The sequence below is a fragment of the Pseudophryne corroboree genome, chromosome 5 (assembly GCF_028390025.1).
Source record: "Pseudophryne corroboree isolate aPseCor3 chromosome 5, aPseCor3.hap2, whole genome shotgun sequence".
Lineage (NCBI taxonomy): Eukaryota > Metazoa > Chordata > Amphibia > Anura > Myobatrachidae > Pseudophryne > Pseudophryne corroboree.
This window is the reverse complement of record NC_086448.1, coordinates 25,676,258-25,693,028: the sequence shown is the minus strand read 5'-3', so window position 1 is coordinate 25,693,028 and position 16,771 is coordinate 25,676,258. Positions and strand designations below refer to the sequence as shown.

At 45.9% G+C, this 16,771-nt stretch overlaps 1 protein-coding gene across 5 annotated transcripts in view; it reads right to left on the bottom strand.

The window, feature by feature from the left end:
- The window catches only part of ADGRB1 (adhesion G protein-coupled receptor B1), a 680,829-nt gene that overhangs the window by 277,482 nt on the left and 386,576 nt on the right, over positions 1 to 16,771 (bottom strand). For 3 of the 5 annotated variants that reach the window (XM_063921150.1, XM_063921151.1, XM_063921152.1), the window contains exons 3-4: positions 16,488 to 16,646; positions 2,562 to 2,669 (exon numbers count right to left, since the gene is read on the bottom strand). The exons of 1 other annotated variant lie outside the window; for it this stretch is intronic. In XM_063921150.1, coding sequence (XP_063777220.1) covers positions 2,562 to 2,669; positions 16,488 to 16,646 — 267 coding nt within the window. The remainder of the gene's footprint in view (positions 1 to 2,561; positions 2,670 to 16,487; positions 16,647 to 16,771) is intronic. One more of the 5 variants, XM_063921153.1, reaches the window with a different exon arrangement.

The window sequence follows — 16,771 nt, the reverse complement described above, 5'->3', positions numbered from 1 at the left end:
TGCACTAAACCACGATACACCTTGTGCAGCTGGGACTATAGGCAACTGCACTGAACAAGAACTGAGCAAAATACTGTCCGCCACAGGGTCCCACTGAGATAAAGGAGCAACAGCTACAAATGAAACATATTTGGATTAGACAAAGGGTGCAACTGGCCGCCCACTGCAGTGTGCACCCCACTAGTCCTGAGGTACACTGGTAAGGCAGGGTTATTGTGCTACAATCCAATGCGACTTTCTCTCTATGGTGGTCCTAAATCACCCAGAATGGCATTAAGGAAAGGCAGCAAGGAATGGAGTAAGGCAAGAGAAGAAGGAAAGGCAGTATTAGTAGCTAGTAAGGGAAGGCAGTAAGGGAAGAAAGTAAGGGAAGGCAGTAAAGTTAGTAAGAGGAGGCAGGAAAGGAAAGAAGTGAAGGCAGTGAGGTGAGGGTAGTAAGGAAAGGAAGTAAGTACGGGCAGGCAGTAAGGAAAGGTAGTAAGAGAAGGCAGTAAGGAGAGGTAGTAAGGGAAGGCAGTAAGGAAAGGTAGAAGGGAAGGCAGTAAAGAAATGTAGTAAAGGGAAGGTAAGAAGGAAAGGCAGTAAGGAAATGCAGTAAAGAAAAGGCAGGAAAGTAAGAAGGAAAGATAGGAAGGGAAGACAGTAAGGAAAGGTAGTAAGGGAAGGCAGTAAAGGGAGAGTAGCAAAGGAAGGCAGTAAGAGAAGGAAGAAAGAAAGAAAGAAAGAAAGAAAGAAAGAAAGAAAGAAAGAAAGAAAGAAAGAAAGAAAGAAAGAAAGAAAGAAAAAGAAAGAAAGAAAGAAAGAAAGAAAGAAAGAAAGAAAGAAAGAAAGAAAGAAAGAAAGAAAGAAAGAAAGAAAGAAAGAAAGAAAGAAAGAAAGATAGGTTGGATTTATTAGCAAAGAAAACGAGCAGTAAGTTTATGTGTGGAAATCAATTTTTTATGTTTAGAATGTAATAACCCCTGCCCTACAGGAAGTTTCCCAACAACTTTTTTTTTGCATTGGCTTGTAATCTTTATATAATAACAGCAGTGTTTAATTTTATTGTCCTCAAAAATGTGCACAATGCAATGCAATGGCAATCTGACATTAATAATAACCAAAGTCTGCATATTAATGAGCTGAATAGTATACATTAGATATCTGGAGTATTTATGCATGCCTGCTCACATGCAGGTTGTCAGGAGGAGCTTATGTAATACAGAAGGCAGAGAGTGAATGACAGCTGGTAAGCATTCCTTTGTAGAAATGCACTGTGCGGTACACTTTAAGGGGGAGATTTATCAAACCAAAGTGGAGAGAGATAACGTACTGAGAAATCAGCTTCTAATTATTATGTTACAGGCTGTGTTTGAAAGAGGACATAAACTGGTTGGTACAGCAGGATCAATTTGGAATTACCCCTTCATGAGCGATAGTTTAGCAAGTCTCCAAGGCAACAGAAGTGTCCTGCAGATTGGTAGACCCATGAACAGAGGCGGAGCCTGTAATGCTACAGTATACAAACTGCGTTGCAATTTCAGCTCTTTGTCTTCCATTGGATACATTTAGGACAATGCACTAAAGATGTGACTTCAGGAGGGAGGAGGAACTCCTTAAATATTCTTTACATTTTTCATTGAGAAGTTACAGTAAAACTAAATGTTTTGTTTTACCCTAATGCTCCAAATACAAATTTACATTTTTAAGTTTTGATGGCGTCAAAGTTGTGTCATCATACTGTGGGAAACGCAGACCAAAGTTTGTACTTTTATTTAAGATGTGAACTTTTCTCTGAAATATAATAATAAAACATGTCTGCCAGTAACGCTCTCCATGGCTGTCTGGCACCGATGGTCCTCTGAAGTTTAAGACTTTATTACTTTGACTTTATAATATAATTATAGACCAAATCTCGCCTGGAAATGAAAATCTTCCAGCCTCATCTTACAAAGCCTATTTCTAGATATCTGAATCCTAAATTATTGAGCCTGTACTTTTCAGAACATTGTGCATTATGAACATGCTCCTTAAATAGTAGAATCCAGATCTGTGACATGGAACAAAGCTATTAAAATTGTATGAACGCCGATATTGGAGGAAGCTTTTCAAACAGTACAAGCAGAACTTGGAAGACACTCTTGAGATTCCACACTGGTCATGGAAGGGTTACCCCACCACCAGGATAGGGTAATCAGATACACACTAATGGAGCATGTTGTACAGTTTCAGTTAAGGTGTAATTACTGTATCACCTGCTGAGGCTGGCCTACATACAGATCACACCTTGGTAAAGCACCAATAAAGGGTCTATCCAGAGCACTGTCCAACCTGCTCTCCCCACTTGGGAGCTGGATGAGTATCTAGGTGTGCGCAGAGTCAGAAATATCTGAGGAGGTCACTGTGCTGAAGTCACAGCAAGGTCCAGTCTCCACTCATCCATTAAATCAAACAAACTCCAACATGATGGCTGCCTCCAGGGGTTGACCGGCGTGAGTTCACCCTTAGTAACCATGTGTATTTAATAGGAGCACTATTGGCTCTTTTTTATTTTTCCAATTTAGAATTTTGCCACGTCTCACCTATCTGAGGAGCTGGGTAACCAAACTGGTATTGTTCCTCTGCCTCGTCCTTCTTCTTGTTGTCGATGGACCTCAAAGACTGACTCCTGGAGTCATATCTGCCACCGGCTGAAACAAAGACACAACTGCGGTTACTATGGGTTGCATAACGTTTCAGATGGACTACTGCAAGCAATACATACTATACTGTAGTACAACATGTCACATTACCCAACTGGCAAGACTAGGGGAGGGGGTCACTTAGTAAGGCTTTGCAGCCGTGCCCCCACCCTCAGCGAACAGGGCACAGATAAACAGTCACTGCCCCCAACCAAATTGTTCAACCAGCATTACCAACTAGAAACCTCTTGTGTCCTGGTTTAAAACCGTGAACATTACGAAAGGGTTATCGGCCATCTGCTTTTCCTTAATCGCATGCTCTTGTACCAAGATCCCTATAAATTCTGGATTTCTGCTGACTATACACTAGCACAGTATATCCCATTCTCTCTGCCACTTGGGTAAAAGTGAAGCCCCCTCTTCTTGTCATCTCTGCTCCCTTGTACCTTAGATGTTCTGCATGGTGGGGTCAGGATAGGTAAGACGGCTTCTGCTTTATGACTTCATAACAGTCAGAGCGAGGTCATTAGGCAACGGCTTGAGGGAGTTTGAGACACAAGTGCAAGCTCACCTGTCCACTTGTTGCTCATTGATGGTGTATATACAGTATATGTAACTGTACGGTGAGCATACACTGTATGTGTACAGTGTGTCTACTCTGTATATGGCTGATTTTTTCCCCCACTCTGATAAATGTAGTGTGTTACGTGTCGTTACTGCGCCTCTTCTGACCTGCTACGTTCCAGCGGTTACATTGTATCATTCCGTTCCCTGAGTAGCTCGCTAATTGGCTCTAATTAGCTGTAATTGGCTTTCCTTGCAGTACACAAGGACAGAGAAATGTAAAAATGTCTACATTATGTTACACCATGTATTATTAGACATAAACACAGTATGAAGGGGGTGAAAGAGCATTTTAGTTTTTGGGATAGTTCTGGTGGGTGTAAGGAGCACAACAAGGGATGACTCCAGCTTAGGTCAGGTAGGTCGGGAACAACATACAGTACAGTAGAGAGACGCATGGAGGGGTTTCTTTATCTTAAGCATGATGGTGCTACCAGCGACATAAAATCGATGAGTAAATACAGACTTCCTCATCCGCAGGGCTGCGCGGCCCTGGGCGAAAGCAGACGGTATAAAGTGGCTTTATTATTGTAACATTGCAGAAGCCGGGAATCAATTCTTTTGCTGATGCTCTTTAAAAACAAAGAATTTCCGATGCGCAGTGAAATACTGAAAAGTCCCTGCAGCGAAATGAGAGACTGGGAGATTGATTTTACCAGAGGCGCGATAGTCTGCAGAATAGAAGTTTCTTTGTTTTGTTTTTTTGCTGTTGTTTTTTACAAGAAATTAGAAGGAGCCTTCTATGGCCAGAAGTAAGATCTACCGAGCTCTGTTTTTTTTCCAAAGGTGAGAAGGTGGGGAGGAACCAGGGGCCCAGATCCCAAATTACTGGATCAGAAATACTACTCGTGGGAAGTTGAGCTGTGAGATACGGGAGAGGTTTTAGGATGATGCTGAGAACCTTCAGAAATTGTCTACAGGAGTATTCTGCGCAATCAGGGGGAGATTTATCAAATCTAGGAGATATAAAGTGGAGCCGTTGGTTGCCCGTATCAACCAATCAGATGCTAGATAAATGACAAAAGCTTATGGTTGCTGTGACCAACTTGTCCATGTTATCTCTCTCCAAGATACCAAAGAAATTATCATATGATCATATATATACAGAATATATATATATATATATTTATATATATATATATATATACACACACACACAGTATACAGTATATATATATTTTTTTATTACTATTATTTACAGAAAGGACTGGAAAGCAGAGAAGATTTCACTACGATGATCAGTTCCCTCGGTACATGACCGTTAAGCCGCAGGCTGTCTAGGGTCATCGGTGCTTGGTTTAGGGTCAGGGCTAAGGTCGTCTGTCCTCAGGACTCCCCCACTTTATCGCCCTCTGGTGGGCAGAGCACTTGCTCTTCAGGTTAGGAGTCATCTGGTCAATCCATGACTTGCAGTGTTAGTGGGACACTGTGTGCAGGTTTCGCTCAAAAGTTGAGGAATTTAGAGGGGTCACCTAATTGGCAAATATTTCAAATTGGATTTGTGTGATGTTTTAACGCAATTTTGTTAATCTCATCACTACCGAATGCAGACGTGGGTGTCAGAGGACTGCCAATGCTGGACTGCAGAGGTGTCTTCGGATGCATGCAAATAGCAGCATGATACACCCGAATATAGGGACCATTGATCCCTACCGAGAATGCAAGACGCTGAAAAGACCAGGCATGCAAACAAGCAATGATACAGGTCCGTGCACGCCTGCATGTGTACTGCGGATGCACAGAGCTGATATCCAGGGAAAAGACAAACAACAGCAAGCATGCTCCGCTACTAATTATTTTTCTAGTGTATATGTATTTTGTATATATATATATATATATATAGTGAAAAAATTAACAATTCAACAATACCAACAGTTAACTGTGTTTGCATTGCATAAGAGCGTGGATACAGTATATAATGAGCATGGTACCGTCTCTCCCTGCCAACGTAGCGCCCTGTTCGCCAGCAGCCCCTTCCCGCAGTTTTTCGCACATTAGTTTATTGCAGTTACAGGTAGAGTAACGACACAAGCCCCCTGATAAGTGTCGCCCTCCCGTTTATCTGCCGGTTCCCTATTATAATCTCTCTTAACAGACCCACGAACCAGGCAAAAGCCGCTCTGCTTGTACAGCGACTGCTAAAATAGCCTTTTTCCTTAGCTAATGCCGTACACGGTGCATATCAAAGCCATCAATAAGTAATGGAGGTTAAGCTTTACTCTGATAACTGCTAATGAGAAAACAGGCCTGGAGAACCGTCAATTCTTCGCTGCAGCCAGAAAGCCGTCGCTGTACATTAAAGGCGATCTAACCACAACGCAGGAAAACATTCGTTTTAAAGTGGGTAATAAAAAAGGGCATACGTGATTTTTTTTTTTTTTTTACCCAAGCAGCCGAAGGTGGGAGATTCTGAGATTCTGAGGCCCAACCCTTACTATATAATGCCGCAAATCATTGTGCTCTGGTCAGGGCCGGTAACAGAAATCTTGGGGCCCGGTACACTGATATCCCTGTGGGCCCCCCCGATATACAAATATAGGGGCGTGACCACAGAGCTCCTTTTACACATTACGTCAGGCAGAGTCTCCCTTTTTACACATTACAGCAGCAGAGTCCCCTTTTTTACACATTATGGCAGCAGAGTCCCCCATTTTTACACATTATGGCAGGCAATCCCCATTTTTACACATTATGGGAGGGGGAGAGAGAGTTATACTCACCTGTAACGATCCAGCATGCCCCACCATAATGGCCATCCCTACCTTTTCTCGCCCTGCAATCTTCGCTCTTACCTACAGTAATACCAGGTTTACAGGGCAGATGTAATGCATGCACATGCATCCATGATATGTGCCTGCACGCAACCCATCCCAAACCCAAAGCCCCAAACTCCTGCTGGAGAGCCGAGTGCACCTGCAGTGCAGACACTTGACTTACCAGACACAGCCGCCGGCGCCGTGAATCAAGGAGGCTCAGCCTCCGAGTGACCAGCTTGATGCACCCCGCCGCAAAAAGCTGCCAGCAGTCCCGCAAACCTGCTCCTGCCTGCCTGCTCACGCTCCTCACAGCAGAGACAGGGCGGGCGGGGATGACTGGGAGAGGAGGGGAGGTCCGGAGGTATCGTTGTGTGACAGCTGACCTGGGGCTGGGCTTAGGGATGCTAAGTGGTGACCACAGATCATGGGGGTGGGGGAGCTGAAAAAAAAGGTCAGTTACTGATTACTTTTAACTGCACAGCGGGCGGCCTGCAGATGGCGCGATGCCGCAATACATATAATTATTTAGATCTGTTACATGCTGCTGCCGCTGGACCTTGGGGCCCCTCACAACATCGGGGCCCGGGATGGCTGTCCCCTTTGACCCCCCCTGACGCCGGGCCTGGCTCTGGTGGGGGGGGGGGGGCTGGGACATGATTATGTGAATCACTGCAAATAGCGGAGTCACCAAGCCCCGGGCCCACTCCCCTGGGATCTGAGGGCAGATCCGGGAGATTGATCTTTTCTCTCGGGAGTGTGGGAGTCCTCCCTGACATTCAGCAGTCTCCCGGACATTCTGAGAGACTAGACACATGTGAAAAATGGTGATATACACTAATTTCCGTAACATGGGCCTATAACTCACAGTACTTGGAAGCGCCGCTGTGCCTCACGTCTGGGAGAGACAGCCTCTTGAGCAATGAATTGGAAGGTGGGATGGATTTTTATAAAAATCTGGCAGTGTGCTGTAATCAACTTCTAACGGCGTTTCTGAGTGAACAGAGCTGTGCTGAGCTTTAATGGAAGGTGATAGAATGCGGTCCATGCCCTTTTACAGTATATGAAAATATCTATATATATTGACTAGCTAGTTTAATTTCAGTAGGACTCACGGGCAAACTATGGGTGATACAAGAATGAAAGGACTGGAACATAAAATATAGTAGCAACATATTATATACAATGTGCTGTATAATTAGGGCAAAATCTGACATTTTAAACACGACAGTTAGGAGCGGAACACATGACAGTTGGGAGCTGATTGTCTTGAGAACTATTTATCATCCACAATGAGTTTTATCACTCGTTGATAAATAAGCCTCTTAATATCCAACTGTTATTTATATAAACGTTTCTGTATGTTGCAATGGCAGTGGTACTCCGGATTCTGTAATGTTGAGCATCTGGCAACCAAAGAGAAAACTACACCCCACCCCTGATGTGGAGGTTCCCAGGGACCAGGTACGGTCAGCACATAAGGGTCAGAGGTGGCAATAAGGAAGGATGACAGGCCTATGTCCTTCACAAGTGATTATTCATCAATGAGCCAACGTCGAGATGTTACGTAGGAGGAAGCATCATTTCTGATGGCGGTGTAGGTGAGACTCAGAACGCTGGTAATAAGTATCCCGGAACAACCAGTCTACAGCGACTGGAAAGGGGCGTCTGCTGTTGGTAAAATGATTAGAAATCGATGGTTGAGAAGTGACTGATGACAGTTTGGTTAATTTGAATCCAATTAGCAGCCAATTATCAGGGGGTCACAACAGTAAATCCTGATGCTCATTTTACTTTGTACCTAGTTTGCCCATTTCAGACGTCTTTGGTTTCTTGATGACATCCAGCGAGCGATACGCCTACCTCTAGCCATGCAGACAGTATGTGAAATGTATGAAAGAGATAAAGCGGTTATCTCAGCTCACAGCGACAATATGGGGTCCTGATTCATTGTCTGACGCTGTCGTCTGTTCCTGCGTCTTTTGACGCAACTCTATGCTGATGGAGCTGAAAGCCTGGTGTACATCTAAGCGCCTGACTGCGAGGACTGAGACACCTACTGTGAGTGTCTGTAGGCTCGGAAATATCACCTGGTGCGTCTTTAGATGCTACCATCGGTCGCACCATCGAAACCACCGCCGGGGAACTCTCATCATATTTCTGTGCGTCTGGTTTGCTACTGTGCCTCTGTGCATAAACACTGCAGGACGAACATGCTGTGCGACTTTTTAGCGAATTAGACGCATGCACAGTTACAAAAACATCTGCGCATTGCGCCCGCCTCAGGATCAGCCTGTAATGCGCCAACTGAAAATCGTCAGAGCTTGCCTGCACGTAGCCTTGCGGAGGATATCTGTCTGTAAGCTGAGTTACCCGCCTTATCATAACGAGGGCTGCCATGTGTTCTCTTGTACAGTAATTACATAATGAGCCTTACAACTAGTCTCATAATTCATAATATCCAACAGATGGAGTCCTGTGACTGTCTGGGCGACCTCATCTGAGCTTACAGTACTTCATCTGAGATGAGAACAGAATTACAGCTAACACTGAATGACCCATTAATGAACACAATACATAAATGCTACAGTAGATTATCTGGGTTACTTGACCAGCAGGATCTGGCAGGTATTGGGGGGCTGGATCGGCGAACCCCACGTACGCAGTATTCCACATACATTTTTATTTCTGGAATTCCGTTTTTGACATTTAGCTTTTAAAATGTTTCCCACCTTCATTTGACTAATTTAATGTTTTATACGTACACTCCTGCAGCTCTCACTTCATCAAGCTAACTTTATTCCATGCCTTTCAGCCACGTAGTTATATTATCAGGTAGAATTATTTATTTTAGCCTTTAAAATATGTTTCCCACCTTCATCTGACTAATTTCATGTTTTATACATACACTCCTGCAACTCTTACTCACTTCATCAGCTAATTTTATTCCGTGCCTTTCAGCCATAGTTATAGCATCAGGTATAATTTTCTATTTTAGACTTGAAAATATGTTTCCCACTTTCATTTGACTAATGTAATGTTTTATACATACACTCCTGCAGCTCTCACTTCATCAGCTAACTTTATCCCATGCCTTTCAGCCACGTAGTTATATTATCAGATAGAATTATTTATTTTAGCCTTTAAAATATGTTTCCCCACCTTCATTTGACTAATTTAATGTTTCATACATACATACACTCCTGCAACTCTTACTCACTTCATCAGCTAATTTGATTCAGTGCCTTTCAGCCATAAAGTTATATCATCAGGTAGAATTATTTATTTTTGACTTGCAAATATGTTTTCCACCTTCATTTGACTAATTTAATGTTTTATACATGCAGTCCTGCAACTCTTACTTCATCAGCTAACTGTATTCCATGCCTTTCAGCCACGTAGTTATATTATCAGGTACAATTATTTATTTTAGCCTTTAAAATATGTTTCCCACCTTCATCTGACTAATTTAATGCTTTATACATACACTCATGCAGCTCTCGCTTCGTGCCTTTCAGCCATGTAGTTATATAATCAAGTATAATTATTTATTTTAGCCTTTAAAATATGTTTCCCACCTTCATCTGACTAATTTAATGTTTTATACATACACTCCAGCAACTCTTACTCACTTCATCAGCTAATTTTATTCCGTGCCTTTCAGCCATAATGTTATATCATCAGGAATAATTATTTATTTTAGACTTGAAAATATGTTTCCCGCCTTCATTTGACTAATTTAATGTTTTATACATACACTCCTGCAACACTTACTCACTTCATCAGCTAATTTTATTCCGTGCCTTTCAGCCATAAAGTTATATCATCAAGTAGAATTATTTATTTTAGAGACTTGAAAATATGTTTCCCACCTTCATTTGACTAATTTAATGTTTTATACATACACTCCTGCAGCTCTCACTTCATCAGCTAATTTTATTCCATGCCTTTCAGCCAGGTAGTTATATTATCAGGTAGAATTATTGATTTTAGCCTTTAAAATATGTTTCCCACCTTCATCTGACTAATTTAATGTTTTATACATACACTCATGCAGCTCTCGCTTCATGCCTTTCAGCCATGTAGTTATATAATCAGGTAGAATTATTTCGTTTAGCCTTTAAAATATGTTTCCCACCTTCATTTGACTAATTTAATGTTTTATACATACACTCCTGCAACTCTTACTCACTTCATCAGCTAACTTTATTCTGTGCCTTTCAGCCATGTAGTTATATCATCAGGAATAATTATTTATTTTATTTTGCACCTGGAGACAACATAGAAACAAAAACTACTCTCTGTACAGAACTACATGCAATGCGGGGAAAGCAGCAGAGCTGTGTCCTATCTACCTGCTGTTATAAGTGCACGCCATAGCAGATAAAGGGGGTAGTACTTAGTAAAAGTTGCAGGGGCGCACCTACAGTTGGAGCCTACCGGAGCCAAACAGGACAAAGCAGCACATATCGGCAGGGAGGAAAACCACAGCTTAGTGTGTTTGTGCGTGGGATGTGCCTGCGTCACACTTGGCACGCTGCATGAGCTTGGTGTTCCATCCATACATTGCAATAAATGTCAGTAAATTAAGGCTACAGTATCTGATGGCGGTGATGCACTTCAGTAATGTCTGTGAATTAGGATATTACATGAACATGATGATGACAATCTTTTGAAAGTTCCCTGAATCCCTTTTTCGTGAGATTACTGACAAGTTTCCTGCAGACGATCTGGGAAGACGACGACAGGAATGTTATCCGTCATTTCTGCGTATGTTATAGGCACAGCTGCTGACAGTATATGATTGATAGGATAGCCATGCAGTGTGCTCATGTTCATTAACCTGTATACTCATTATCAGTGCGTCACCAGCAGCCCAGCCATCGCTCCAACAACCGCCTCCTTCGCAAGTCACCGGAACAACGACTATAATGGAGTTTTTATGGATTATAAACTTCCCCGTTCCCTGTCTGCTAAATTATACCTGAGCACGTCTGGAGGCATCTGCGAGCAGCCGGCTAATTACAAAATAATTTCTAATGATGGAAGAGGTAAAAAATGTATGAAGTCATTTCATCTACTATCGCCCTAATCACTTTCCAGCGAAACGCCTCGCTTTCAGTTTTGGCCATTCATTAATATATATAATGTATACCCTGCACTCCCCAGACACGGGCGTTAAGGCCAGGACACCGCTCTGACAATCTCATCAGAAATATTTCACCGCACGTATAAAAAAAAAAAAAAAAATTAGAATAATTAGAAACAAAACCAGTCTAGCATTCGCTAAAATGGTTTCTTCTTTTAATATATAAGACACTTCTAAATTAAAGAACGAGGCGAGTGTCGCAGCCGTATCTGCCTAAGGAAATCAGATTTAATCAGCAGTGTGGTTTTTTTTTAATCTCGCAACATGAGGACGAGAGACACAATGTTCAAAGAATGATACTTCAGCACAATGAAAATAGATTGTCTCATATATATATATATATATATATATATATATATATGTCCAAAGTCCCTCTCCTACAAGCCCTTCACTGCCTTCCCTTCCCTTTCAGAATCCAATTCAAACTTCTCACACTCGCTACAAAGCCCTAACCCACTCCTCTCCCACTTACATCTCTGACCTTATCTCCCTTTACACTTCCACCTGTCCTCTTCACTCTGAAATGCACGCCGACTCTCCTGCCGACTGATTACTTCCTCCCACTCCTACCCTTCAAGATTTTTCACGTGCTGCTCCCTTTCTCTGGAATTCTCTACCTCTCCCCCTCAGACTCTCCATCTCTCTACAAGACTTCAAACGGACTCTCAAGACCCACTTCTTCACCAAACCCAGCCAAATCTCCTCCTAACCCTCTGTTCTACGCTCTCTATGTACCCCATCTGTGTCACCACTGTCTGTCTACCCCTCCCCTTTAGAATGTAAGCTCTCACGAGCAGGGCCCTCTTCCCTCATGTGCTTATCCTTCTCTTACTTAAACCATCCTCAACGGCACCTAATCACGCTGTTTTCTGCCACCAGTCAGTGTTATTTACCCTGTCCTTGCCCTATATTGTCTTCAGCTGTAAGTCACTATTGTCCCGTTTTGATTTTTCATTTATGTACTCTGTAATTGGGTGCTGCGGATCCCTTGTGGCACCATATAAATAAAGGATAATAATAATAATAATAATAATAATAATAATAATAATAATAATATAATAAAATATATCTCCTATATAATAGCCCAGATCTGTGACTTTGTGCTTCATTTGCTAACGCTGGGCGGAGTCACCTCACAACACTGGGCGGAGTTAGTCAAATGAGTCACAGATCTGGGCAAATCTATAGGAGGCTAGGAGCAGAAGCAGATGGTATGGGCATGGCACAGGCAAGGGTGCATACCTCCCAGCTTTCTTCAGGCAGACAGGGGTGCATACCTCCCAACTTTCTTCAGGCAGACAGGGGTGCATACCTCCCAGCTTTCTTTAGGCAGAATGAGGGACACACGCACGGCGAAAAGGGGTGTGGTCAACGAAAGGGGTGTGGCTTTGCGGAGGACCCGCGATCGCGAGCCACGCCCCCTTTTCATCAGTGAGGGGGCATGCCCAGCACTCAGTGAGCTGCTGGCATGCCCCCAGGGACGGATTATGAGTCTGGGGGGCCCAGGGCACTTGAGTCATGTCATTGCTGTGCCTGCTGTGGGTTTGGGGGCGTGGCCTAATCGCGCCCGCGTGACCACGCCCCCTTATGCAAATTCCGGGATTTTTATTTATTTATTTTTTTACGGGATTTTGGCCCCTCAGCTAGGGGTAAATCCAGACACCCCCCCCCCACACACACACACACACCCACACACACGCACAGGCAGAAGAAAGCAGGGAGGCTTCTGCCTCCCTGCAACACCACAGACCTGCCAACACGCAGCAGCGTGTGCTGACTGTAGGACAATGCTGCTGCTGTTACTGGCAGGACGGGGGAGCTTCAGAGCTGGGACAGAGCTACTCCAGCCGGGGCCCCCTAAAACTGTGGGGCCCGCGGTACGTACCCCCTGGGCCCCCACCCCTTAATACAGCTCTGCTGCCGGAACCCCCTCTTAATCCGTACCCCCTGATGCCCCCTCTCCCTCTGTCTCCACAAAATAGACTCCTGTACTCGCTGTACTAGCAGAACAGCGAGTACAGGAGCTTCCCATCTGCCCCCACCCCTACGTGGGACACTGCGGCCCGCTGGTGGGACAGCGGGACAGACCCCAAAAAATTGGACTGTCCCGCGAAAATCGGGACAGTTGGGAGGTATGGGGGTGTGTGAGGGGGTATACCATACAGACAGACGGGCACCGGCTCACTGTGTGCTTGACCCCCCACATCAGCATACTCAGCAGGATCTCTCTGGCGCAGAGGAGCGTCACTTTCTGGCACACTCCACGCTTCTAAGCTGCAGTTTTGTGGGGCACCTGCCGCTGTGCAGGTTCCGTACCACCTCTGTTATCTCCAGCCCCAGCAACCCCACCTCTACCTGCAGTGAAGTGCACCCAGCTCCTCACACTTTAGCCGGCGGGCAGCGCTGCAGAAGTCCACGCTGCTTGCAGGCTCCGACCCCCTCCTCCCTCCAGCCGCAGCGTCTCCTGGGGGCTAACCAGTCACTCCCAGTCCCCCCTTACCACAGTGCCCGGCAGCTGCGAGGTCCGCGCCACGTGCATGCTATGACCCCCTCCTCCCTCCAGCCGCAGCGTCTCCTGGGGCTAACCAGTCACTCCCAGTCTCCCCTTACCACAGTGCCTGGCAGCCGTGCGAGATCCGCGGTGTGTGACTGAGGAGGGGGGAGGGATGCGGAAGGGCAGAGGAAGCAGTACTCCAGCCTAAGAGAGTCAGCCATGCCAAGTCTCCACCAGCAGCAGATCCCAACAGGTTGGAGTGGAACAGCAGCAGCCAGCAGCAGTGACTTCGGTAAGACACATCTGTCTGTCACCACTGTTTTGTCCCTAATACCAATCTCTCCTGTGCCCTGTGTTCTGTCATGTCCCTGTCACCCCTGGCCTTGCCCTGTCACCATTATCCTGGTCCTTTCACCCTTATCCTGGCCCTGTCACCCTTATCCTGGCCCTGTCACCTCTGTCCTGGTCCTGCCGCCCCTACCCTAGCCCTGTCACCACTATCCTGTCCCTGTCATTTCTGTCCAGGCCCCGTCGCCCCTGTCCTGGCCCCGTCACCCCTGTCCTGGCCCCGTCACCCCTGTTCTGACCCCATCACCCCGGTCCTGGCCCCGTCACCCCTGTTCTGACCCTGTCACCCCTGTCCTGGCCCTGTTACTGCATACCCTCCAACTACCTTTTTGCCAGGTATAGTACCCGCAGTGCCTCCAGACCCCTCCCCAATGCACCACACCTCCGCACCTTCCCCACCACCACATGCGGCACTCCACCCCTCCCCCACACGCTGTGTCTCCAGACCCCCTACACCACCGGCGGCTCCCACTCCTCCCCCACCCATGGCACCCCTGCACCTGCTCCTCCACCACCTGCAGCGCCTCCGGACCCCCTTCCCAATCCGCCGCACCACCTGCACCTTCCCCTCCCCCACCCACGGCGCCTCCGGACCCCCTACCCCACCCCCGGCACCCCCGCCCCTTCCCATCCCACAGCACCTCCGGAACCCTTCACCCATCCGCAACATCCCTGCACCTGCTCCTCCCCCACCCATGGCACCCCTGCCCCTCCCCCACCTGCAGTGCCTCCGGACCTCTCCCCCATCTGCAGCCCCCACTCCTCTGCCCCTCCCCCACCCTCAGCACCTCCCGACCCTTCCCCATCCGGCCTCCCCCCCCGCTTCCGCCCCCCCTCCACCCGCAGCATCTACAGACACCCTCCCCCATCCGCAGTCCCCCCCGCACCCACTACATTCTGTACATCATGCCCTGCAGGTGCTGTTCACGCCGTCGCAAGGGGCTGCGCCTCCTTCACCATCGCACGCCCTTTCATTTTGCAATATTTACCCACTAACAAAGGAATGCAGGTAATACTCCATATAATACAAATATTGAACCCTAGAAAGGCATGCAGGCGTTAACGGGGCGTAGCCCCTTGCGACGGTGTGAAGAGCGCCCGTAGGGCGCGATGAAGCACCTAGTATATATATATACAGTATATATATACAGTATATATATATATATATATATATATATATATACCTGCCTTTTGGAAAAAGACGCCCTGTTGGCGTTGAAACGCGTAAGGATACAGGTGTACACTCTCATCATCTGAAGTCCAGCTCACTTTGATCCAACAAAGGAGATCAGTCCTTGACGGCCGCTGTACCGTACAGCTTTCTACCACCCAGCTGACGCTCAGGTGTCGGGGCTCCGGTGCCTTCTGATCTCGTCGGCGGCATATTCAAGTGAGGCTGATTTGGAGCCCGGCAAGGAGACGCAACTCTAACATCGCCACTCAGAGCGTGGCTGGCTTTTACACACAGCCAGCGCAATATATCCGTGGCTCCAACAGTTCCTCTTCTACATCAGGTGAAGTGCAGGGAGGCTCAATCGGAGCTGCCCGTGGGAGGTAAGCCCAGCCGTTTCAGGTGAGAGCGCACTTACATCGTGTCACAGAGGTAACATCTAGCGGTCCGGGTCCGACAGCCTGTGCACGGCTACTTTCCACTCTAACCCGGCGGCTAGTAGCTACCACAGACACCGCTCTCCCTCCCCCGTGCGGGGGTAAACGGCTGGCTGCACTAACATCACTCCGGGCTCTCCCTGCTAACACCACCACAGCAGCTTGGTTTTGGTGGACACAGCTCATCTGTCTATCCCTGCATTTATTTGAGTGCTTAAAACCCATCATAAGGACACTTTCCACTTACAGGAACATTGGAACTGATATATGTTCGTATGGAACAAGGACTGTTTGGGACTTCTACATAATAAGTGAGTTATTATTGGCACACAGACCCATATGTTGGTTAAAAGAGCGTAATAATGATTACCACTATTGTTGAATTCATCACAATATCTTTTGGGGCCATATGTCATAATTATTAAATAATATCTGCATTATTATAATTCATTTGGGCATAGTGATTCTGTACCGTGTAGATTTATGATAATTTACTTATATTAATTGTACTCCCGGGAGAATTGCTGCTAATTTTTATAATAAATGTTTCTTTTTTGATTGTTGAGCGCAACTTGGTTTCTGTTTGTATTGAGTGTTTCTTTGAGGGATTGGCATTCCCTCTCCAAGTCGCTGCTGACAATCACATACACCACCACCCACCGAGCGCACAGTTTCATCGCTTTTAATATATATATATATATATATATATATATATACAAACATTTGGGGGCAGATAAACTTTGAGTTACACTTTGTGTTCCCCATATACTTAAGGGTTAATTCCGCCTGCCGATTCCATAACACACTTTACATGCATTTTAGCAGTGAAATCACTGTAGCCGGTGACTCACCAATGCACGCCTTTCTGTTGCACAGTCGCCCCTCCTCCAGAACGCCTTCGCAGAGGTGTCCTTCATCAGGCAGCGACTGACACGTCCTTGTTCTGGTCTGCAGCCCACCCCCACAGTCCCTGTTACAGTCCCCCCAGGAGGTCCATGCGTTCCATCCACCTTGTGAGACAAAACAGAAAGATTTAAATCATCTTCAGAGTTTGCAGAGTTTATAGAGAGAACAGATTCACAAGACAAAGGACTATACAGAAGTCACTATTCTTGCACCTACTATCTCTGCAATA